Raw genomic sequence first — 26,396 nt, 5'->3', positions numbered from 1 at the left:
TATGTATCATTACTGCTCCTATTGTGAAGCGCTCTGACACCTTCGGGTAAAGTCCGCGCTATATAAAAACGCATTAAATAAAATAAAATAAAATAAATAAAATAAACTCCCAGAGCGCACTGATATCTAAAAGCCTCGGCCAGACATTCAAAAAATGGTATCCCGGCGACATGGGGCAATCGGACCCGGTCAACCTAGCACCAGTATCGGATTGGGATCACAATTAGGCCCGGGCACTCCCAAAAACGTGGCCCACATTCCAGAATCGTTAATTTTTTGTAGTTTTACCTAGAGTGAACTCCGCCTCTGACAGGAAACGGAGGAGAACGAGAACAACAGAGACTAATTTATGCCCCCCGCCCCCGCTTTCAATGGAGTAAGGGGGGACACAAATAGACCGAGGACCACCTTAACCAGCCCCCCCTCCATCTCCCATCCTAACCTTCCAGTCCTCCTCCATACCCCTGTGCTCTGCAATGCAAGTGCTAATGGCTTCACATCAGCAGCTCTGAGGCCACTGTCACACCTTGAGGGGGCCAGGGGGCGGGGACACCTCATGCTGTGACAGAAGGCGCAGCCCATTGTCATCTGTCTCTGACAGTGGCCTGCCCGAGATGGGTCACGCTCAGTATATGTGTCGAAAATCTGTAATAACACCCTTTTACCTCATGCACTTGCAGTGGAGACAGACGGCCCTGGCTGATTGGACTGCTCAGTCCACCCCAGTGCTTTAAATGGGAAAAATAAGTGCAGGTACTCATTAAAATGAGCTAGAGGTGTAGTGAAGGGGCGGGGCTAAGGGTAAGACATGATGATACTTAACAACTTCTATATTAGTTGCAGCACATGCCAAAACACATGAGAAATGTGTTTATATAAACAAAGCAGGTTAACTCACACAAAATGAAAGAGAAATATGATAATATCTTAACATTTCTTTTTTTTGCAGTAGTTGCACCTTCTTAATGTCAGAATGTTAATTGCTGTTTGGCACAATACTATATATTTTTGAGCACGCGGGTAGGGAGAAACTGAAAATACCCCCACGTCGCACCAAAGCTCTTATGACACCAAGCAAATGAGCAACTCATCATGACCCTCCCCAGAAGATTTCTCTTGTCTCTTCCATCAATCGATCAATTCATCCTTTTATCCTACCATTTACCTGCTGATGTCCACCATTTAACCTTTACATTCTATTGTCTATTCAGTCTTTCATCAATCATTCAGTTTTTCACCATTCCGTCTATCCACCCTTCATATCCAAACCTATACATCCATCTCCAAACCTATCCATTCATCCTTTCACTCATCCATCTCTTTATCCACCCTTTCCCTCATCCATCAATTCTTCGCTCATCCATCCATCAACCCTTTCAACCCTTTATTCTATCCACCCTTTCACTCAATCCCTCCTTTCACTCATCCATCATCCACCCTTTCATCCATCCTCCCTACCTTTCATTCATCCATCCAAACTTTCACTTATCCACCCATCATCCGCCCTTTTATCCTATCACCCACCCTCTTTCACCCATGCATGCTTTCAATCATCCATCCATCTATACATCCACCCTTGCTCACTCATCCATCCACTCACTCATCCACTCACCCACCAACCCTCCCTTTAACTTTATTTATAAATCTTTGTCTCAGAACAGACATGTATAAAAAAAGTGCCACACATTTTCTTTAAAACACCTCCTTAAAGTGTCTTGATTCTCTCTCTTTCTTTCACTTTTTGTCTTACAAAAACAGGCATACACACAAACATAGCAGACACAGAAAAGTCTCGGGTATGATAAAAGCCATCTTTTCTCTTCACCTACCATGGCTTTTTTGATTACCACCAGGGCCGTACTGGCCGTAGCCTGATTGCCACTGCCAGGGAACTGATATGATTCCTGTGCTTGCACGAACGCACAGGATAGTGTTGTGAGAAGTTGGCCTTGTATATGCTGTCCACTAGTTATAGTGGGCACCTTGCACCGTTCCAAACAACCCTTATTGATGATTAGGTTTAAGACAACCTTTATTGAAAGGTATCCTAGTGGTAGCTATGGAGAGCAGCCTTCAGGCTAAGTCTTGAAGGAGTGTAAAGCAGCTTGGTTTACCAGATTATAACCTCTTGAATCACTAAATGAAAGTATAACCACACAAGGTATATATAAAATATATGTATTTATTTCTAAACACTCACTACTAATCTCTTTATGAGATTAGAATCCAAGATACACAATAATACAGTTCTAAATTGACAGTAAATAGCACAATCTACAATGGGCCCCAGGGGGGGACCAAACCATATATTAAGAAAATGGTGTAAGAACCACGACTTGACTAGACACAGTGCCTAGAGCACGTAGAATCGCTGGGACCCCAAGAAACCACCCAAGGTAGTGACACAGGAGACCCACGGGGGACGCGTGCAGTGTGAGAACACAGGCGCGAGCCCCGTACTATTCTATATGAAAGTCGCGGTTGGAATTTTAGAAGTTAAGGACACTAAGGAGAGGACTTTGAGCAAACCCCTTTAGACTTAGGGGGTTCTAGGGCCAGCACCCACGGGAGCACCGGAGTACTCGAGTTACCTCACCCAGGGAAGCCGGGTGCATAGGTGTCAAATGGTGTCGGGAATCGTTGTTGATTTCAATGGTGATCTGCTGCAAAGTGCTGCTGCCGGGAAGAATAAAAGTGTCCGGTGTGATCCAAGCCTGGATCGAAGATCAGAAGAACCTGAAAGAAGAGGGGACAGAGTCTGGGTCACTTGCCAGTGACCAGGGGCACGATAGACGAATGCCCACCGATGTCGGGTGTTTCAGGTGCGAAGAGGTGAAGCTTGACTCTGCAGCCACGAGGGCCAGGAGGTGTCAACGACGACCAGGAGCTGGATTCGAGACGTCCCACAAAGGGTGTCGAGTGCTGTGGTGACGGTGCTCAGATTGAACTCAACAAGCCCTGGCAACAGCAACCCACGCAGGAAGAGAAAAGATGCTTTGGTGCGGACCAGCAAGGTCCTAGGGACTCCCCAAGCGATGGAGAGTCAGAGCACGTCTGGAGCAACCAGGTAAGCCCAATTAAAGTTAGATTTGCCTTCACATGGACCCACCAGTCGACGGACCAGGGATCGCGAAGGGACCTCGAGAGGAATCACACAATAGCAGCCCACGGGACACTCGGTGAGTGTAGGCCAGTAATCTCCGGTGGAGACACTGCTCAGGGTGTGGACTACAAGTAGCCCAAAGCACAGCCTCAAGGATCGACGAGAAGCATATGCACTCGCAAATGTGCACGGTGTCCAGAGGTTCCGGTTCCACGGTCCCCACGAGGGCTACGGGTCTCAGCTTTGCTGGGAGTTCGGGTCGGCCTATGTGAAGTCTGGGAACCCACCTCCTGTGTTGCAAATTCTTCGGAATCCGGCGGCATCACAAACAACCCAGGACGAAGGGTTCCTAAAGCTGCAGAGGGGCTCTGCTCATGCAGGGGCACCCTCTCACATGAAACCCAGCACCCTGCCTTCAGGATAGTTAAGGCCTTCCATAGGAGTGACTGATAGGTTTACAGGTGTAGTGATATGGAGAGATATAGGTAACCTATATCTCAGTAAGGGGTGCATACACCACCTTACCCAGGCTGCAGTAGTAGACCTGTGGTGTCATTTTGGAAGGTTTCTCAGGGGTGGCACAATACATGCTGCAGCCCCTGGTAGGCCTCTGGGGTACCTATGCCCTGGGTACATAGTATACCATATAATGGGAACTTATAAGGGTACCCCAGAATCCAATCTGGAGTGTACCTAAAGTACTTGCAATCAATTTAAAGGGGGAAGCAGATAGGCTGGGGTCCTGAATAGCAGGACCCAAGCCAAACTAAGTCGAAAACCAGCAAAACACCAGGAAAAATGTGGGGGCAACCATGCAGTCAGATTCCACCTTCCTACAAGTGTGAATGTGATTGACAGTACAGGGCCTGAATGGACCCTGCTCTGTCAAGCACAGCGTGATGGTGCGCACCCGGACAGTATTTAAATGAGCCCTGCTGAATAGCTCAGCAGGGGTTCAGATCGGTGCTGCAGAAGTGGCGCCTTGGCTGCCAGAGACAAGTACTACTTCTGCTCACCAGCACTGCCAATGAGCCTACCTTTTCATGAGTATGGGTACTCTCCAGGGCAGTAGAGAAATGCCGGTACTCAGAGCTATAAATCTAAGAAGTGCCGGTACTCAGTACCGGTGAGTACCGGCCCATGTAAAGCACTGGTCCACCCCAAAAATGGCCCACCAACTGGCCTCAGCAGCAGGCCCATCGGCCCATGTCCGTTTGCCTGCCTTGGCAATCCGAGCCTAGGGCCCATGGTGTCATCTAAAAATATTAAGTTCGGAGGAGGAGTCTGGAGAAATATAACAGTCTACTGTGCCCTTACACCAAGCAAGCCCTTTGGTTCTAGACTCTGTGTGCAGTCACATTTAGACACTCATTTCCCGAATCCAACAGAAAGCATTACAAGAACATCACACATGCAACCAACATAGTAATGGTACATTACTAGCTGAGTATCACTGCCCCAAAACTGCACTCTCTTCCAGACAAAATCACAGAAGCACCCAACACAACACCTTGCACTGTACCCTGCACACCCATCCAACACAGTTCAGATATTCCATATTTATATATAGCTTTTAGTATGACAATCCTTGACCTCAAAAGTGTTTACAAGCTGCAGCACAGTGCCCTGTCACTCCTAACCATCCTATCCATACTTCTCCAATGCGTGACCAAATAGGCCCAGCACAACCTCTTCTTAGAGGAACTGCCCTGAAGAGTAATTGCTTGCATTAGGGCCCATAAGAAACTTTCTACACCACCGCCATCACATGAGTAACTGGTCCTGTGACCCTTGTCCCATGTTTGGCCACCAGTAGAGAGGCAGAAACCTGACTGGTAATTGATTCTACACATATGAACCACAGTCTTTCAGTAATCAAATTCCTGACATATGGCTGACCATGAACAAAACTTTGAAAACTTTCAGAAGTATCAGTCTGACAGGCGACTGGTTGTTCCCATATCCTGATAGTTACCTGTGGGGAGCAATGTGACGTAACTGGCTTCAATGCTACTTACTAACCTAGGATAGACACAATGGGTCACAAGATTGTTCATCCAATCTCCTAAAAAAAGAGCAAATATCACCGATTTTTCGCCACTTATATTGTTTGCCAGTCCAATGCAGGGTATGAGCATTGTTCATAGGGCAGTGTACTAATGTACCGCATAATTTTTGGCCAATACATTCTCCTTTCACATTCCAAAGAGATCCTTACGCTCAGCTCATGCCTTCCACCTGACAAATCCCCAAATCCAGACCTGCGAATTTGGTGACTAAAGACTGGAGCGGTCTTCCTCTTAATTCTGGCTGATCTAATTTTCAAATGTACCATATAGCAGATAAGCAGGGGTCAATAGTTACAAAATAGGAATTTCAAGAAAAAATATCTGCATATGAAGAAACAGACTCAGGAAGCCCAGAAGGAGAGGGAAGCCTTCCAAACGGCTCTGAAAGAACAAGCAGCCTTGTTGACTACAAATGAACGAGTTCAGGACACTGCTATATTGCACCTAACAGATGCTATTTTCAAGTGCACAGGTGCATCCTAATGTCCCGGGTTCAGTCCTACAGAAGTTGCAGGAAGGGGATGACCCAGACTATTTCTTCATAAATTTTGAACAGGTGCCAACAACTGCAACATAGCAAACACAAGCAGATGATGGACAGAGCGCTGAAACTTTTCAGACACTCACCCCCAGTCACAGACCTGGGTTGAATCCATCTTTGTTCTTTAGCTCACTTGCCACCCCAGTTCATACCCAGCCATATGCAAATCTGTCTTAACCCTGTTCCTAATGTAAACAGTCCAGCCCGAACTGCCAAGCTAGATCTGCCCTGGACCGGAAAAAAGCATCCTGGGACCGGTTTCGGGGTAACACCCCTCATCAGCCAGGCTAGCTTGAATCCAGTGGCAAGTGACTCACGTCTGGGCATACCCTGCCAACTTGGGGCGAACAAAGCAAATGCAAGGAGATGATGGACAGAGCACTGAAACGTTTCAGACACTCACCCCCAGTCACAGATCTGGGTTGAATCCATCATCATTCTTTAGCTCACTTCGCCACCCCAGTTCAGACCCAGCCATATGCTTCAGTCTTGTTCCTGTTCCTCCTGGGCACAGTCCAGCCTGAACTGCCAAGCCTGATGTTCTCTGGACCAGAAACAAGTGTTCTGGGACTGACGATGGATTCAACCAGATCTGTGACTAAGGGTGAGTGTCTGAAAGGTTTCGGCACTCCGTCCATCATCTCCTTGTGTTTGACAACTGCAACATAGCTACAAGAGAGATGGTGTCAGTATATAGCACCCCTACTATCTGGGGAGCTACAAGCTGCCTACCAAGCTGCGAATCCTGATGGAACCACTGAATACATTGACATTAAGCATGCCATCCTAGAACACCTGGATTGTGATCTGGAATATTACTGGGGAAAGTTCTGCAAAGAAAAGTGGGGCACTGGGGTAGGGTGACCAGATTTTGAGGACCAAAAACCGGGACAGGCTGGAAATAAAAGTAGGACTAAAGCCTTTAGTCTTACTCCTATATCTGGCCTGTCCCAGTTTTTGCGTCCCCTTGTGAATATGTGCCTATATACAGTAATACAGTAGACTTGTAACTGTGTGTAGGTATATATATATATTACCTACTGGCGGTCGCGAGTAGGTAGTTATAGTTAGGACCTATTATCCATAGGAAATTCGCAACATTCTATTTGGTATATATATATATATATATATATATATATATATATATATACACACACACACAATATATATAACTATATATACACACACACACGCATGCACGCACACATTCAAGGCTCGCTCCCTTTAAAGGGCAGAGTAGGGTCACACTGGTGGCTAGCCTATTTAGAAAGAGAAGGGAAATCCAGAAACAAAATGTGTCTCTATAATGTATTTCCCTTCGCGCTACACTTATCCTTCTGCAACAAGGGCTCCAATGGTATGCTAAATCCAGGCACTAAACAAAAAAACAGGAAATGTTTCTGCTACACCCAGGCAAAAAACAAAAACAGGACATTTTCTTAATTTGGGGGATAGTGTCGGGACACTGGGACACATCTCCCAAAACCAGGACCGTCCGGGGAAATACGGGATGTCTGGTCACCTTACACAGGGGACAACCCCAGAGCCTTATACTATCTGATCAGGGATTTGGGAAATCAGCGGTTACAACCAAGCACTTCCACAGCAGACAAAATAACAGAGAGAATCTACCTGGAGCAATATCTGGAAGCCCTACCTCCCCATACCAGATCTTGGGTGAAACAACATCCCAACTGGACTGTAGGGTCATTAGCAGACCTGGCTTGTACATTCCACCCTTACCCTGAGTTCAGAGTACAACCCCAGCATCCCCTTGGCGGGAATATGAAGGATCCAAGTAGGGGAGGACGTCCCCCAGTAGAGACCAGGGGATCATGCCCACCTAAATTTCCAGCCAAAGCCCCGGTGAGAGGGTGTGGGTTTCCCCAGGGACCCCAGTGCTTCCATTGTGCTTTATGGGGTCATATCGCCTGACACTGTACCCACAAGGCTAATACTGGTGAACCTATGGAAATAGGATATAGTCAAGGCAGGGTTTTGTATACAGGGATGGGGACAAAACTATAGGAAGAAAATACACCTAAATGGCAAACCTAGTGATGCCTTATTGGACATGGGTATCAATATACTGTAGTAAGTGGCAAGCTTGTTTCCCCGACTCAGATTAGGCCAGGTGAGTTTGTACAGGTGACCTGTGTACCTGGGGATTAAAAGGCCTATCCACTGCCAGAAGTGTTTCTGGAAGTGGAAGGAGACCAGCGACTAAGAGAGGTGGGGATGGTACATGCTTAACCGGAGAAAGTGATTTTAGGGTGAGACTTATCCCACTTTGACAAGTATCTATGCAATCTGACCCAACAGACAATAGCTATAAATTGGTTATGAGAAGCCCCATTCTGTGAGATAAAACTAAACATCACAAAACCCCAGCAAATCATAAACAAAGACAGAGGAAAGGGGGGCAAGAAGAAACATTTTCACCTAACCTCTCCTGTAAATGTTTGTGTCCTCGCCTCACCAGAAGACCTGCAGACTACCCCTTGGAGTTTCTGGTCAGGCCAAAGAGATGATGGCTCGTTGGTGCATGCATGGGAGCAAGCCATGGAGCAGAGACCCAGACAGGGAGGCCCCTATTTCTTTGTTAAGAATGCACTGTTATATAGGATAAAACAAAATGGGGAGAAGGACACTGAACAATTAGTTGTACCCATGGCCTTCCGGGAACAAGTCCTACACCTTGCACACAGTCAAGGATGAGGAGGGCATTATGGCCAGGAACACACCTTAAAGTACTTATTGGAAAAATTCTACTAGCCAGGGGTGTTTAAAGAAGTGATGACATTTTGTTCTGCCTGTCCTCACTGTCAGCTAGTGAACCCTGCAGTGATAGCCTAGGTGCCCCTTCGGCCTCTCCTTTTATTGAAAAGCCTTTTCGGTGGGTGGGTATCGACCTTGTAGGTCGCCTAACCCCCTCTGCTCATGGCCACCAGTACATACTGGTTTTGGTGGACTACGCTACACGTTACCCCAAAGCAATTCCCTAAACCAGTATGACTATTCAGTCAGTGGCGCAAGCCATGGTCTCCTTTTTTTCTCGGGTAGTGTTTCCCCACGAGATTTAACTGACCAAGGCACTCCATCTGTGTCTCGCCTAATGAACCAAGTGTGTAACACCTTAGACATCCAGCAAATTAGCATGGCAGTGTATCACCCCAAGACTGATGGGCTGGTGGAGCACTATAACAGAACCATCAAGACCTTGTTGAAAAAGATCCTAAACGAAACAGGGAAAGACTGGGATAGGAAACTTCCTTCGGTTTTGTTTGCCATAAGAGTTCACAAACAGAGGTCCATGGGCTTTTCTCCTTTCAAATTATTGTTTGGGAGAAAACTGCGTGCCATTCTGAGTATGGCACCAGAGCAGTGGACTCAGGAGGAGGATGAAGGTAGACCTTTGATAAGCTATTGCTCAAGGCTAAAAGAAACTGTGTCCACACTATGGGAGGAGGTGCATGCTAATCTGTCTCAAGCGCAACAATAACAAAAACAGGCCTATGATAGAGGGGCCAAGTTACGAGAGCTCGCTGTAGGAGAGAAGGTGCCTATACTACTCCCCACTCTGGAGAAAAAAAAACTGTTGGCCACCTGGCAGGGTCCTTATTCCGTTCTAGAGAAATAACCCCTATATAGTGGATGTTCCCCATGGAAAGGTCGTGGTACAAGTATATCGCATTAACCTGTTAAAAAAATGGGAAGAACGCCCCGATCATTATGGACCAACAGTTTCTATTGGTCTTATTACCACCAGCACTCCCTTGGACATACCGGTCCACCCTTGTACCAAACCAGACAGGGCAACTATAAACACGGGGAAAGAGTTAAGTGGTCAACAGAAGAAACAACTGTCCACCTTATTGCAGCAGTACCCGGGCATTTTGGCCGGCAGTCCCGTTCGTACCACCCTAGTCACTCAGAATATTGTAACTGATGGTACCTGAGTAGTATTGTTAAAGCCATACCACATCCCAGAGACCAGACGACAAGCAATTGAACAAGAGGTACTGTCCATGTTGAATGCCGATATCATTGAACCTTCACAAAGAGAGTAGTGTTCTGCAGTGGTCTTGGTACCAAAAGGGGATGTCAGTTTAAGATTCTGTGTGGATTTTCGACAGTTAAACGCCATCTCTCGCTTTGACACATATCCCATGTCACAGGTGGATGAGTTGGTGGAGATATTGGGGGGGGAGTGTGATGTCTACCTTAGAGCTCACTAAGGGATATTGGCAGACACCCCTGGCCCCAGAGGCTAGAAAAAAACTGTCTTCGCCACCCCCACAGGTCCATACCAATTCAAGGTTTTACCCTTTGGCCTGCATGGCGCCCCAGCAACATATCAATGACTGATAGACAGATTACTCAAAACACACCACTTGTATGCTGGAGGTTACTTAGATTACATTGTGGTATACAGTCCAGATTGGAATACTCATTTATCACACCTAGGGTAGGTCCTGCAGACACTACAACAGCTATGACTTACTTTGAACCACGAGAAGACAGTATTCGCCACCCACCACATTGACTATCTAGGATACTCCATCCATGGTAGGGTCATCGAGCCCCTGATAAACAAACTAGAATCAATCTAGCAGATCTCACAACCTTGAACCAAAAAGGAAGTCAGATCCTTCTTGGTGCTCATGGAATATCACTGCCGATTTGTTCCACAATTTTCAGAGATAGCTAACCCTCTCACAGAACCTTTGACCAAAAAACACTTAGGAAAACTGATTGAATGGACTCAGGCCCATGAAAATGCCTTCAGCTGTTTGAAGGAGTTGCTGTGTAGCTCTCCCATCTTGGTCATGCCCTGATTTTGACAAACCCTTCATCCACCAGACTGATGCTTCGGGGCCGAAGACTCCGAGCAGTGTTGTCTCAGCCCGATTGGCGGAGTGATTTACGACCTCTGCTATATCTCAGCCACAAACTGTCCCAAAGAGAACTTCACCATGCCACCACAGAAAAAGAGTGCCTTGCCATCAAATGCACCATTGAGGCCCTTCAGTACTACCTCCTGGGTCAAACCTTCTATTTATTGACTGATCATGCTCCTCTCACATGGCTCGCCCACAATAATTCTTTATAGCATTGCATCCGTCCTCCATTTTCAGACCTTACACGTACCTGGCAAACTACAAGGGAATGTGGACTTGATCTCTCGCTGTCCTATCACTGAATGGCTCTCACGTCTATTCCTGGAAGGGAGGCAAAGTGATCAGGTAGCCGATGTGCCTGAGAATTCAGATTTGGCTGCCATGATGTTCCCTACTGTAAAATTCGACAGCGCACCGGATGGCTGTGATTACGTCATGCGTTTGACTCCGTTGTGAGTAAGAAGGGAAGTGCAAGAGACAGAGGCAGAAGGACCAGCAGGACTACGGGAGACAGAGGAGGAATTCAGGACCGGTGAGAGCCAGCACAGGAGACACCACTGTCGGCATTATCAGCAGGTGTGAAGCAGAAGAGCGACGCCTCAGAAGACCACATTGCTGCCAATCATGCCAGCAGTCTTGGGACACAGGAGCACACAGAGGGCCCGGAGTGCCGTGGCAGAAGGTAAGTACAGGAAGGCACAGGGGGCATTTGGAAGTGGTGGGCGGGACTCCGGGCACAGCACAAGGCACATCTAAAAAATGAATCACCTGATAATATTAGCCAACCCTACAGAACTATAAACCTAAGCACGGTGATGAGCACCATAAGGATAGTGTACTCATCCTCTGTTGTACAGATAACTGACCGCGACCATAACATTCTTCTGAGGGCCACTTTACTGCTGATCATTGGCTCACAAGAAGGGGATGGACGAGACCCGGAGGGGACGACCTGGGAGAGAAGGCGCATGATTTAACTTGGCAAACCAGAGGACGAGGAAGAGACACTGTCCTAAGCATTCTCCTCATTGTCCACAGACTACTGCAATGAATCAAGGTGCAAAGATATGTGTCTCAGTGCCTATATACCTACATCAATAGAGGTAGGACCTACAGGGGTGACCCCTCTAAGCATTACAGACCCATTTTGAACCAACTATTATTGATTCAGTTGTGGATTTAGGGAAGCCATATATATAGCATTCCTATATTTTAACCTGGACTGAAGCACGACATTTACAGTTTTAATGTGGGAGTCTAACTCTATAACTGCTAAAAAAGGATAATTGCTTTTTTAACTGCCAAAGCCATGTCTTCACTAAATGATTTACCTGAGGTTTCATAGTCAATTTGTCATCAATCAAAATGTCTAATTTGGGAACCAGCTGAGATGGTAAGGGACAGCTACCCCCAGTTTCCGGCTATGAACAAAGGATTGATGATGTCATATTGTTTGATACCAAGAGAACCGCAGTTTGGCAGGATTACATTTCATATAGTTGACCGCCAATCACCAGCAAACGATGGCTAGGGAATTAGACACAACAGCTGGGCCGTCCGTCCAGGTCGAAGCCGGGTTTGACAACTAAACAATTAGTTGTGTGTCACGTGCATACATGTAGAAAGAGGTTCCAAAATCAAACAGTTATTTTGCTAACTGAAGCATGTAGATGTTAAGTAATAAAGATGATAATATGGACTCTTGAAGGACAATGCAGCTGAGACTTTATAACTTTGATCCAGAAGGTGGGATTGCAGTAATCTGACTTCAGTCAGACAAACAATTATCGTAAGCCTCTTCATCAAACATGCAGGTACTATATCATCTGGGGATCCCGAGGCATGCTTAGAATGTTGTTAGTGGGCACTGCTCTGTAACCAACTGACATTGCTGAAATTAACACGTTTAAGTCCCTTTTTGTAGGCTCTGAGGAAGACAAGAAGGCTCTGAATCCAGACCTTCTATATTTCACATCTAATTTTGTGGATTTTATTCTCAAAATGGTTTGCTAACTTTTCACATAATTTCTAGGAAGGTCTAACAGAAGACATATCAAAAGTATGTTATTAGAGTTTATTTAGGACTTGAAAGTGCTCTTTCGAGACTTTTGGGGCTTTTAGCAGCCAATCATAGTAATAAACATATTTTTCCAATTTAATCCGAGGAGGACCTGGCCAGGCAATTCGGGCTGGACTGTTCCCATGGGGAGCAGGGTCAAGACTGGTTTGCATAAGGCTGGATCCAACCTGGAATGGCATGGTGAGCAAAGAAACAATGGATTTATGCCCAGATCTTTGTGCTGGGGTGAATGTTTGACATTGTTCAGCATTCTGTTTATCAATTGTTTTTTTTGCATTCATTTTACAGTGGCAGAAATAAATGCATTTTGTTAGACGACATGAACGTTCTTTCTACATGAATGTTTCTCTTCTGTCTCTTTCCATTTCAGAAAATAACAAAATAGAATACATTTCACGCTGTTGTTTGCTTATCCAGCTGAAATGTGTACATTTGTGCTTCTTGAGAAGAAAGTTATGTACAGAATGTTTATGTATTTGCCATAAATTCAAGGCTGTTTGTCCGAGTCTATTCAAAAAATTGTTCATCAGTTGTACTGTCTATTGTTTTTATCTGTTGCACAATTGCCAAGTTATTTTCTTTATAAGTACAGCCCTATCCTGTCAGATCTCACCATGTCAAATGTGTGGCTTTCACTGCCTGAAACCTATCAAATGTGCCCCTTTTGGGAGATGTGCCAGACTTTTTGCTTACTTTCTCAAAGGTAGACGCCACATGATTTATATTCAGACTTTACGTGCTTTCCAAACTTGGCAGACTCTGCGCTAGTCTGTCTTTTGAGTTATACTTAGACTTTCGTTGACTTTTATGTTATCCTCTTCTTGAACAATACTTTGGTTCTGGCTATTTACTTTCTGTGGATGTTGACCTTATGTTAATCCTCTTGCAATTTGTACTATTTGATACATTATGGAGGCTGATCTGAATTTAAATAACTAACTACTTTTTGCCTTCTGTAATGATTCTTAAATGTGATGGTTTTGACTTTGAATTTTTTTCTGAAAAGGTTTTTTTTATTAGCACAAGGGCCATCATCTTATGAGGCACATACAGACTTGGCCCTGCATCTCAATCCCTTTAATTTATTAATTAAAAGCTTTGACAAACATTTAATGATCTTAAATATTACCACCACTGGTGTAGAAGGACAGTTGTTAGAGCAACAGTGATCTTGATATCTGCAGGGTAAGGTTTAATCAGCAAAAAAATAATTGGTAAGGCATCACCTAGAATATTGTGTCTAATTACAAGAGTCACGTCAGCATGTGAAACCCTATGAAACAAGGTACAAATATGTAGGCCTTATTCAGAAAATGGTGGTAACATATAATCCTCCAATAAGCAGTTTCATTATAATTTCCTCCATACGTTTACATTTTAACAGAGGATTCCCAACTGGAGGAATTGTCGTCACTAATTATGTTACCACTGTTTTCCATAGAATTATACTTAATCACTCTCCTATAAGTCAGGTGCTCTAGTACTGTATAAGCAGTAGGAAAGACAGGAGAGAAGTAATGTGATACAGAAATGTCAAGGTCTTAGAAGTTTCAATTCAGTAGTAACATAGAATATATTTGGTGGAATTGTGTTTCTATAATAACATAGGATTTTTTGGGAGTGGCTTGGGAGTTACCCAAGTAAGTTTTTCTTTATAAAAAGATTTGTGAATACATGTAACTTTTTACACTTGAGCGTGTATGTGTATAATCAGTGGCACAATTCTATAACACCATTGACAGATATGGGATTGATTGTTATCATGGAGCATTATAAAAAGGGGTTGATTGTAATATTAGAGAAATATAAAAAAAAAGTCTGCTAAGGGGCACATTGAAAGTCCTGTGAAAAAACAGGTGTGATAATAGTGCAAAGACAGTTTTAAATACCAGTGAGTGTGGTATTTCCCAGGTGTGCCATTACTGCTCCATTCTGATTTCCTCTCTTCAAAATGGAGTATCATGCGGAAATTGTCAGTGTTTTCACCAATTCTGAGGTACATGAGCTCAGAATGTTTGCTAGCAAATATTTTGCCACATTGTACCTTGTCATTTTCTGTAGGTGAACAGCAAAGGTTGCAGTTGTTGTTGCAAACCCTCTCGTCCCAAATCAGACACCAACTCCATTTTGAGTCCAGATATGAGATTGCACGTGGGTCGGAATGAAGATGTGAGTAAGTATTATATTACAATAAGAAAGGAAGTAAATTAGGGTGTTGCAGTCAAAAGCTGCATGTCTTGACTTTGACTTTGGGAATCCTCTGTTACAACATAAACTTATGGAGGAAATTATGATGCAAATGCTTATTGGAGATCTGAAGATAAACTGAAGAATCTAATTGAGCCCAGTCCTGAGAGTACAGCAGGGAAGGATTTGAGAACAAGGAAAGGAAATAAATGTCCAGCACCTTAAAAGACCTATAAAGGAAGATGCCTTTTCAATTGAACCCCCATACTAGTTCCAAGAACGAAGGGCGTAGAATCAGCACAGAGAGTGACCCCAAAAAATAAGTTGGACAGTCTGGAAAGTGAGGATTAGTGCACCTGCAAAACACCTTGAGAAGAGATTAGAAGGAAACATATTGTGCAAAGAGAGCTGCACAATGAGATGAGCAAAGATGCAACTTTTATTGAAGAAATTGGAGAATATTGTGGAAGAACCTTATGGTGGTGACTTGTGCTTACTTGTCAACAAAGAAGTTTAACATCTTTCATTAAAATACACATATAACTAAGAAAAAAACTTCCCCTCAATTGAGGTAGAAACTCTCTTGGGTAAAGGCCACAGAGAAACAAGTGTGACAGAAGGAAGACACATTGTCCTGGAAAGAGAATATCGATAACAGAGCTGCCCAAGAACACGCAGGGAGTCAGAGAAGAAACAAGATCAAATGGGGAAGCTTTGCACAAGATAACACAGAATGTTTAAGCCTAAGAGGAAGAGGTACACAAGAGGCAATTCAGGACCCAGAATAACTAACACCCAGTTCATGCAAGAGATCCACATAATAAAATTGATATTAAAGGGAATATTGGGTAAAGCACTCGGAGCTGTCAAACGGTAATGCTGAAGCTCAGTTTGTTTCTCGCGCACAATTGAGGTTAGAGATACTGACTGCAAAATATCTACATATAGGACAACCTGGAAGCAGAGCCTGTAGACCTAACACCTATGGTGATAAAAAAAGGCAATTCTCACAGTGGACGAGAAACACCACAAAGGTTGTCAGTTGCGCCCACGAATCCTGGCGCTCAAACATGCTAGAAGATAATAGCAAGAGTGGAGTACTAAACATATTGCCGGAAAAAACAATGCGCTAGAGGGGAACAGTGTGTATTAGAAAAAAGGAGAGTAAAAAAAGGGAACACTTGGTACAAAACAAGGACACAAATCACACTTGAAACAGGCAAATAAAGCAGCAAGGATAAGATAGTAGGAAACACTAAAATATAATGCAGAATCAGGGAAAAGGGATAGCGCTAGCTGGAGAATCTGGCATCTCTGAAACCAGGTCAGAAAATAAGAAACACTGCTACAATGACTATTTGCTGGACAGGAGGAAACAGAGGCTTTAAAGAGCTCACTAATTATCATGTGCCTCGGTTGAGATCCAGCTAGCACCTTCCAGCTATAAGTGAGCTGATTTCTTAATTCATCTTTGGCCAGCAAGTGTGGAGGTGTGGAGATGAAACAGTGAGCACTGAATTCTACAGATGGGGGGCTTTGACCAAAGAAGCATACAGGCAGCCACAAAACTCTGCATGAATCCAGAATGTGAAGTAAATCCAGAAGGCTTATCAGGAAGCTGTAAACCAGCATATGCTAAAAGGTCAAGGATTGTGGAAAACGTGGAGTATGTGAGAAATAGCATGCAGGCTGTCACAAAATCAGACATGGTCCAAAATGTGTGTGAAGTCCAGAATAATGTCCAGGAGGTGAAAAGTCAGTACAACAAGGTCAGGGAACTTAAATGGGCACTTGAAATTACACAAGACACAAATCCTAGTGGTGGGCCAGAGTTCATAGAATGCAAATTGTGACATCTAAAGACCAAAAGGGATGTGTCAAAATCAGGAAGGGTGACTGAAAATAGATGGTTGCAAACCTACAACCAATATAAATGGCTCAGTGAAGTAACTGGCTGAACAGAATTAGTCATTAATTTTTCATATTCTTAAGGTGACCGTGTTCTTATTGACCTCAATTTGTGGTGTAGGTTCTACTGCCTGTTCACTATGCCTGTGTAGAGTTAAGTGCACCAGGTATGCCGAGACGTGGGTCTTGGGCTCACTGTGCCACTGGAATCAAGCTATCCTGGCTGAAGAGGGGTGAAACCCCGAAACCGGTCCTAGGATGCTTGTTTCCGGTCCAGGGAGGACTTGGCTTGGCAGTTCGGGCTGGACTGTTCCCATGAGGCACTGGGTCAAGACTGATTTGCATATGGCCAGGTCTAAATTGAGGTGGCATGGTGAGCAAAAGAATGATGGATTTAAACCAGATCTCTTGACTGGGGGTGAATGTTTTGATCTGTTCTGCATTCCGTTCATCAATTGTGTGTCTTTTGTGTAGAGTTAAGGACAGAACTGAAGATCGTAGCAAGAAGTATGATCCAAAATATTTGTAGGATGAGCCTTCCTACACGGAGAAGCTGAGAACTTTCCAAAGAACATTTTTATTGTAGCAATAGTATCAGTGGTGGCTCCTCTGCTAAGGCGGAGGAGCATCACACCACAACTATTTGAGCAGTTTCATTATAATTTCCTCCATACGTTTACATTTTAACAGAGGATTCCCAACTGGAGGAATTGTCGTCACTAATTATGTTACCACTGTTTTCCATAGAATTATACTTAATCACTCTCCTATAAGTCAGGTGCTCTAGTACTGTATAAGCAGTAGGAAAGACAGGAGAGAAGTAATGTGATACAGAAATGTCAAGGTCTTAGAAGTTTCAATTCAGTAGTAACATAGAATATATTTGGTGGAATTGTGTTTCTATAATAACATAGGATTTTTTGGGAGTGGCTTGGGAGTTACCTAAGTAAGTTTTTCTTTATAAAAAGATTTGTGAATACATGTAACTTTTTACACTTGAGCGTGTATGTGTATAATCAGTGGCACAATTCTATAACACCATTGACAGATATGGGATTGATTGTTATCATGGAGCATTATAAAAAGGGGTTGATTGTAATATTAGAGAAATATAAAAAAAAAGTCTGCTAAGGGGCACATTGAAAGTCCTGTGAAAAAACAGGTGTGATAATAGTGCAAAGACAGTTTTAAATACCAGTGAGTGTGGTATTTCCCAGGTGTGCCATTACTGCTCCATTCTGATTTCCTCTCTTCAAAATGGAGTATCATGCGGAAATTGTCAGTGTTTTCACCAATTCTGAGGTACATGAGCTCAGAATGTTTGCTAGCAAATATTTTGCCACATTGTACCTTGTCATTTTCTGTAGGTGAACAGCAAAGGTTGCAGTTGTTGTTGCAAACCCTCTCGTCCCAAATCAGACACCAACTCCATTTTGAGTCCAGATATGAGATTGCACGTGGGTCGGAATGAAGATGTGAGTAAGTATTATATTACAATAAGAAAGGAAGTAAATTAGGGTGTTGCAGTTAAAAGCTGCATGTCTTGACTTTGACTTTGGGAATCCTCTGTTACAACATAAACTTATGGAGGAAATTATGATGCAAATGCTTATTGGAGATCTGAAGATAAACTGAAGAATCTAATTGAGCCCAGTCCTGAGAGTACAGCAGGGAAGGATTTGAGAACAAGGAAAGGAAATAAATGTCCAGCACCTTAAAAGACCTATAAAGGAAGATGCCTTTTCAATTGAACCCCCATACTAGTTCCAAGAACGAAGGGCGTAGAATCAGCACAGAGAGTGACCCCAAAAAATAAGTTGGACAGTCTGGAAAGTGAGGATTAGTGCACCTGCAAAACACCTTGAGAAGAGATTAGAAGGAAACATATTGTGCAAAGAGAGCTGCACAATGAGATGAGCAAAGATGCAACTTTTATTGAAGAAATTGGAGAATATTGTGGAAGAACCTTATGGTGGTGACTTGTGCTTACTTGTCAACAAAGAAGTTTAACATCTTTCATTAAAATACACATATAACTAAGAAAAAAACTTCCCCTCAATTGAGGTAGAAACTCTCTTGGGTAAAGGCCACAGAGAAACAAGTGTGACAGAAGGAAGACACATTGTCCTGGAAAGAGAATATCGATAACAGAGCTGCCCAAGAACACGCAGGGAGTCAGAGAAGAAACAAGATCAAATGGGGAAGCTTTGCACAAGATAACACAGAATGTTTAAGCCTAAGAGGAAGAGGTACACAAGAGGCAATTCAGGACCCAGAATAACTAACACCCAGTTCATGCAAGAGATCCACATAATAAAATTGATATTAAAGGGAATATTGGGTAAAGCACTCGGAGCTGTCAAACGGTAATGCTGAAGCTCAGTTTGTTTCTCGCGCACAATTGAGGTTAGAGATACTGACTGCAAAATATCTACATATAGGACAACCTGGAAGCAGAGCCTGTAGACCTAACACCTATGGTGATAAAAAAAGGCAATTCTCACAGTGGACGAGAAACACCACAAAGGTTGTAAACCCCGAAACCGGTCCTAGGATGGTTGTGTCCAGTTCAGGGAGGACCTGGCTTGGCAGTTCGGACTGGACTGTTCCCATGAGGCACCGGGTGAAGACTGATTTGCATATGGCCAGGTCTAAACTGGGGTGGCATGAGGAGCAAAAGAATGATGGATTTAACCCAGATCTCTTCACTGGGGTGATTCTTTTAATTTGTTATTCATTCCGTCCATCAATTGTGTGTCTTTTGCTTTCTCGCCCTAAGTGCGCCAGGTATGCCCAGACGTGGGTCCTGGGCTCACTGTGCCACTGAAATCAAGCTATCCTGGCTGAAGAGGGGTGAAACCCCGAAACCGGTCCTAGGATGCTTGTTTCCGGTCCAGGGAGGACTTGGCTTGGCAGTTCGGGCTGGACTGTTCCCATGAGGCACTGGGTCAAGACTGATTTGCATATGGCCAGGTCTAAATTGAGGTGGCATGGTGAGCAAAAGAATGATGGATTTAAACCAGATCTCTTGACTGGGGGTGAATGTTTTGATCTGTTCTGCATTCCGTTCATCAATTGTGTGTCTTTTGTGTAGAGTTAAGGACAGAACTGAAGATCGTAGCAAGAAGTATGATCCAAAATATTTGTAGGATGAGCCTTCCTACACGGAGAAGCTGATAACTTTCCAAAGAACATTTTTATTGTAGCAATAGTATCAGTGGTGGCTCCTCTGCTAAGGCGGAGGAGCATCACACCACAACTATTTGAGCAGTTCAAAAAATAAATATAAAATGTTAATAAGAAGACATTATTATCATTTTATTTTTCTGTGCGGGACTGGAACCAGTTCAGGGCGGGGCTGGGCTCGCCAGAGCAGATTGAGAAGTGGTTTGCACTCGCTTAGTGTGAATGACTGTTTGGCCAGCCCAGTTGGGCCGGCCAAACAGTCATGCACACATATCATGTTCTCCACCTGGCTGTGTTGCACAGACCGGTGGAGAACATGCCCAGGTTCCCAGGCACTGCCTGATCAATCACGACACTGAATGAGCAGCGTTGTGATTGGCTGGGAGAGTCTGGGAGCCTGGATGCTTCCGGTGCTGCCATTGCAGAGAGATGAGGACAGAGGAGAGGCATGCGGTGGAGGAGGTGGCGGTGCCGCAGGTCCTTTTTTTTTATCCATTCCCCCTCACCCGCCTCACCATTCCCGTTCTGAGGCAGCCGCCACTGAACAGCATCTCAAATATTTGGTACTGTACATAGACCAGTATGGTGTGGCGTCTGGTAGACACCAGATTACAGAAATGTCCCAAGGCCCAGGATACCTCAACAGCCGCCTCAACTTCTACGCTCCCAAATGCCAGCTTCGATCGACCGGCCACGCCCTCGCCACCGTCCCCCGCATCCGAAGAGCCACCACAGGGGGACGGTCCTTCTCCTTCCTCGCCGCCAGGACGTGGAACTCCCTCCCGACCCACCTCCGCCTGACCCAGGACCACCTCGCCTTCAGGAAGCAACTCAAGACCTGGCTGTTCGAGCAGTAGCGGACCCCCCTCCCCTAGCACCTTGAGACCCTCTGGGTGAGTAGTGCGCTATATAAATGCTTTGATTGATTGATTGATTGGATGTGGTTCTGAAGGTAATAACAAGTAATTGGGACTTCACAGTGCACATGATCTTACATATTCATATTACAAATTATTTACACATTTTTATGTTACACACTAACATATTTATCTGTTTGAGACACAGGGAGCTATAGTGTTTAATCCACAATTTTGTGGGTAACATAAGCAACACAGGAGAAGAACTGAGGTTATCAAGTTCCAAAATCAGAAATGTGGCACTCAGAACATATTTTGCAATGTATTTCAGCAAGTTTGATATCCCTCTTCTGTGATGTATCCAGTCATAACTCATATTTTCTTCAATAAAAGCAAATCTAATTAATTGAAGTAGGAATTAACAATTGTGTGATACCATTGTGGACGAGAAGCAGCTTTGGCAAATTGAATAAAATAGGTCATTTTCTAACTCATCGTCCACATTCCAGTGTCTTAAAATTAACCATTGAACACATTTAACAAGTTCTGACTACTACACGTACTTTCAGAAATTGGTTCTCTTAGAAGTTACAAAACTTTAGAAATCCTTACCTTGTGAACAACAGCTGTCAGTGTTGCCCAGATAGCATTCAGGTGACTGGGTATATCTTGTGCTTGCAGATACTGAATTACTCCAAAGTAAAGTGCATTTTCTGCTAGAAAGAGGAAAGAAAACCTACATTATCATTTCACGTCATTCATAGCAGATGTAGTTCGGCAAAACTGTAAAACGGAGGGCATTCCATACTTCATATATAAAAGAGGTGCTCATGGGAGTGGAATGCCAGTCTGAGATGTTGTACGGAGAAAGAAAAACGAAATGAAGGTAATATTATGATATGAGAGTTACAAGCAGTTCATTTGTGTTGCTAGTGTGTCCCCCCCCTATAATGAAAAGAGGTTCCCTGTTGTGTACTGCTTGTGTGAGCTCAAAAATGTCAGATTGCATTTGCAGTACTTGAATGCTTTGACAACTGGGCTCTGGATTGCCTGGCCTGCCTCTGCACCATGTGCTCCTTTAATGTTAATTGAAAGAGGAGGCCGTGGAAGATGCCACTTTAAGTAGACTGCACGGGGTCTGCCGAGGGGCTGGAGGCTGGAAGGGTTCCAGGGCAATGCATGGTTCTGAAGGGTTCACTGCTTTGTATCCTTCATGACACGTTTCCTGTCGCATGGCAATGAGGGACTAGTCTATTCCTCCCTCTTTTTTAAATCTACTTCTGTGCAGATTTTAAATATCGAAAAATACTCTGCCTCCCTCCTTAGCTCCTTCCCCGCCTGGGATCCCTACCCTGTTAGTGTCCCAGGAGAGATAGACCAAGAGAGGCGCTGTATGTAAGGCCATCTCTGTGTACAGACACACTACAAGTCCAGAAGCTTCCGCTTCAAGCCGATCCATGACAGAACCAGGTGGCCACAAATTTGAGGTTTAAAATGTAAAAAAAAGAGTTGCAACGTCGGATCAACCCATGCTCTTGTGTAGGCTTACCACTGAATTCACAACAATTCTGGAAGGTGCGCCTCCAAAAAATAAATTATTTTCTGGGCCATTTGGAGCGTACTGTAACTGACAGTGATCCACACATGGAGCAAACTCTATAGGGTCTCTCTAGATGTTGGTACGTTACCCCACAGACAAGTAAATGCACATCTATTGATACTGCACCGGTGAGCCTTGTGCAGTGTACGGCCGAGGCACCGTTTTACCAGGGGCGTAGCTTCAGGAGGGGTGTGTGGGGTGTTACACCCCATAATAAATGTATTTTCTGATGAATAGTTGGGTACAGGTACTTTCAGTCTGGTATGGTGAGGTGCCTATAGGATTTCACCAGGGATTTTCTTATGCACACATTGACAAAAACACAAACACACACACACACTCTCTCTCTGATCTCTGTTTTGAAAGTCCTAAAATAGGTTGAATAGTTAACAAAATATTGTTTCTCTCAGTTAGTACTCACTCCTAGCAATCCGCATTCCTCTCCCTTTCCAATGCCTCTTAAGCCCCTCTCATGCGCCCTGCTTGTTGTATAATAGGAGTCAAACTTCTCAGTTCCCAAAGTGTAAGCGGGGAAACACTCTTGCACTTCCTAAGGTTTAATAAGGTAAAGACTCCTTACTGCCAGTATTCTTAAAGAGAGGCTCCTCTCTCCTAGAGTACTGTGTTTGCCCAGGTGTTGATCTTTCCACAGCTATCTCTACTTCTGTTTCTATGGGTATACATTCTACACGTGTGACGGATTGGCGCTCATACACATAAAATTCCTCCAGTGCACTTATCGCCCGCTGTTGGCCTGCGGAGAGGATGGGCCTTGCCCAGGAGGCGAGATGCGAGCGTTGCGGTGTCGCGGGGGCGACTTCCTGCACCTCGCATGGGGATGCATCAGACACTTTGAATACTGGAATGCTTGCTAGCTTCAGTTCCTTGGATTCGATGATCGAGAGTCTGGTGCCCCGGAACTCTGCTCATGACCCTATTGGGGTATGTCAAAGATATTTCAGCAGGCATGCAGCACCTGACAGCAATGCTGCTGGAAGGGTGGCGATGCACAGTGGAAGGTGCCAAAGTCCCAAGCATGGCTACTGGCTGAGGGGTGCAGTGCATTGTCAAGAGAGACTGGAGGGCTACTGGGCATTGATGCCGGTGAAATGTCGCCCCAAAGACTTTTGAAGCTCCCTTAGATCCTATTTGTCACTTCGGGCAGATGGAGACACCCACTCCTTGGTGCCCTCATAAATACTGCTACATCAGCATGAATATTCTGCATATGATGTCCCTTCTTTATTTGTATCAGAATGCTAGCGCGTTACTTGTGTATTGTAAGACTATCGAATGTGATGTGACACTTCTAATGTGATTATTGCAATTTCAAAGGGTACCTAAAGTGTTTTTTTAAATCTTTTTCTGTTGTACATTACTGCAAAAGTCAATAAACTCCCCCAAAAATGAAGAACACTTGGGCAATGGAGCGCCAGGGCTGTTGCGCCATATAACAAGCACACTTCTTCAACATCTGTGAACACTTTCAAATGTCATACCAAAGCAAATCATCTCACACAACCAAGAGTACACAACCAAGTTGTCCTCTCCTATTGTAAACAGTTTTCACTTTCACTTTCAAAGTATGTGTGGACCCCTTGTATAAATGAGTTGACCATATTGTTTTCCCTTCCACTATTATAAATGTATTTGTCTGTTCAAAATATGGTTATGCAATTAAACTATAGCTTAGAGTTCTCATGAATTGGCACAGGTTTTTTTTTTTAAAAGCTATCCCATGGTAATTGACATTGTTAATTTTAACCAACAAATTTAACACGATCATTATCTTGTAAATGTTGATTAGGGTGTTCATAATAAGACAGAGAGGAATTTAACGGGTTAGCAGGCTAGAAATTGAATCTTAAGGCTTAAACCTGCTGTAGTGACATAGCTGAACAAAGGCTTCAACTTAAAGTGTGCCAATACTGCACTGGAAAGGCAAGGAGGGAAGGAGCAAGTCAGGGTAGTCAAGGCTACAGCAAGAAACGTAGTACACATTGGAAGGCGAGGACTGAAATCCGAGCAAGAAGAATCCGATGAGTCAGAAGAGCAAACCAGAGGCACTGTAACATAATGAGCCAGGACTTGAATAAACAGCCTAGCTGTATGATCATATGAGGAGCATGCAGAAGTTTCTGGGAGAATCAGCACAAATCGATGCATTGAAAAAAGCATGACGGGCATTATCATCGCAATAAACACCAAACGTTGAAGCACGAACTCCCTGGCAAGCACAAAGTCCCACCACAGTAAGAAAGAAACACCTGATGGGCAAAAGAAGTACTACCCATATCAGCATGCAGAGTCTGTGATGTCACATGCTTGATCATTCGTTCCAACGTAAAGAATTCAAGGCTCTGTGGAGAAGGAGGTACGCTCTCATCTCTCTCGTAGGTAACTGTAGGGTTTTCATCTCATATCTGTTCCTCTGGCTTTTGTTATTCAGATCTCCACCCTCATGCTGATCCTGCTCTATCAATAGCCTGCTGTGTTGTTTCTGAGGGTATGCAAACCCAGAATCATACAAAGGCCATTATAAATTTACAGGCTTTGATTGGTTTTGTACAATTGGGTCAGTTGGGTACACAATCAATCCTTTGGCTATTTGCAAGACTTTTTCCAAAAAGCTAACCAGGTGATGTTTCCCAACGCGATGGCTCTAATGAGCAAATGGCGGTGCGGCAAGTGTTGCACCATGTGCTTGGGATGACGAAAGGGCATGCTCCCAGTCGGGGTTGTGCTAATCCTAATCCAATAATGGACTAAATCAAACATTTGTTTTTCCCCCTAGACTGTCTATTTTATGCACCTTTTTTCCTGACAATGGGCTTTGAGTAGCTTCTGTTGATAAAAAGCCTGATTTCGTCTAGATCTGCAATTGGTTCCAATTTCTGAGTCAATCATTTATTGCACCATTGATACCTCTATTGCTCATTCCCTTTAGTCAGTGTGGACGTTTACAAATGGGGATTTATATTTTGAATTTCCCAGGCTGCCATCAGGATCTTCAATGTATAGAAGTCCAGCAGCCCTGGTGAGCCACTTGATCCTGCTGCTCTTACAATTCCATATTCTCTTGGTCTAGTATAGGGTTTTCGAATGAGTTCCACACTTGCAATGGTGAGCAGAAGGCAGTATTCCTTGGGATTCACAGATTCCTTCACTTCTAGGTCTAAACTTGTTTTCAGCTCTTGGGGCTCATAGTTACTGACCTTGATTCTATTGACCAAGAGAGTACTTTGTTGAAGGCTGATGATGGGAAGTAGCTGGTTCCACTCACTCCAGGGACTATGCACTTAAATCAGTGTTGCTTGCTGCAGCAGACACAGCTGCTGCACAACTATGGCGCTCTGATGCCTGTGGTAAGCTGCCATCTCATGACTGTGGATGACGTTAGTTGGGGGCAATAAATACAACAACGTGGACGGACCTGTTAATTAATTCTTAGGTTTTTCCGACTCAGTGTCAAGCAGTGGAGCACAAGAATCAAAGAAACAGTTAGTTGGGGGCAGTCATCTATATCTTAGTTTTTGCCACTAGCAGGGTAAGGTTTCTTTTGAGCATAGCAGATCTGGTTGTCATGTCATTGTTTCTCCTGCCATTTGATGGTCATATGTCCATGACCTGCTTGTTCTTCCCTCCATCTACCTGGCACAATGAATAGCTGTAGCCATCCAGCAGTGCCTTGACAGACTGGGAGTATGAGGCAGTCTTCATCTAAGCTTCCTCAAGTGGGTAACTCATTGGTTCTAAGGCTATTTGTAGCTGGTGTCTAGGTCTTAGCGTGCATGTAATCTGTGGGAGTGCAAACCTAATCATGCTCCACTTTGTCATGTTTGCAGAGTATGCATCTTGTTGCTGTCTGTGTTATGATAGGCTCTCCTTTGCATGTGTAAGCTCTTGTGCATGCAGCGCCTTTGCCAAGCAGGTATGGATTTGAGGCCAAACTATTAGCTTATAG

At 44.2% G+C, this 26,396-nt stretch overlaps 1 protein-coding gene across 6 annotated transcripts in view; it reads right to left on the bottom strand.

Annotated features, from left to right (window-relative positions):
• Nucleotides 1–26,396, bottom strand: part of MIA2 (MIA SH3 domain ER export factor 2) — a 635,554-nt gene that overhangs the window by 540,894 nt on the left and 68,264 nt on the right. For 4 of the 6 annotated variants that reach the window (XM_085626929.1, XM_085626930.1, XM_085626932.1 and 1 more), the window contains exon 6: nucleotides 21,445–21,548. In XM_085626929.1, coding sequence (XP_085483055.1) covers nucleotides 21,445–21,548 — 104 coding nt within the window. The remainder of the gene's footprint in view (nucleotides 1–21,444; nucleotides 21,549–26,396) is intronic. The other 2 variants (XM_085626931.1, XM_085626934.1) reach the window with 1 other exon arrangement.

The sequence above is a fragment of the Triturus cristatus genome, chromosome 9 (assembly GCF_964204655.1).
Source record: "Triturus cristatus chromosome 9, aTriCri1.1, whole genome shotgun sequence".
NCBI lineage: Eukaryota > Metazoa > Chordata > Amphibia > Caudata > Salamandridae > Triturus > Triturus cristatus.
Note: the sequence above shows the minus strand (reverse complement) of the source record. Positions and strands in the feature narration are given on the sequence as shown.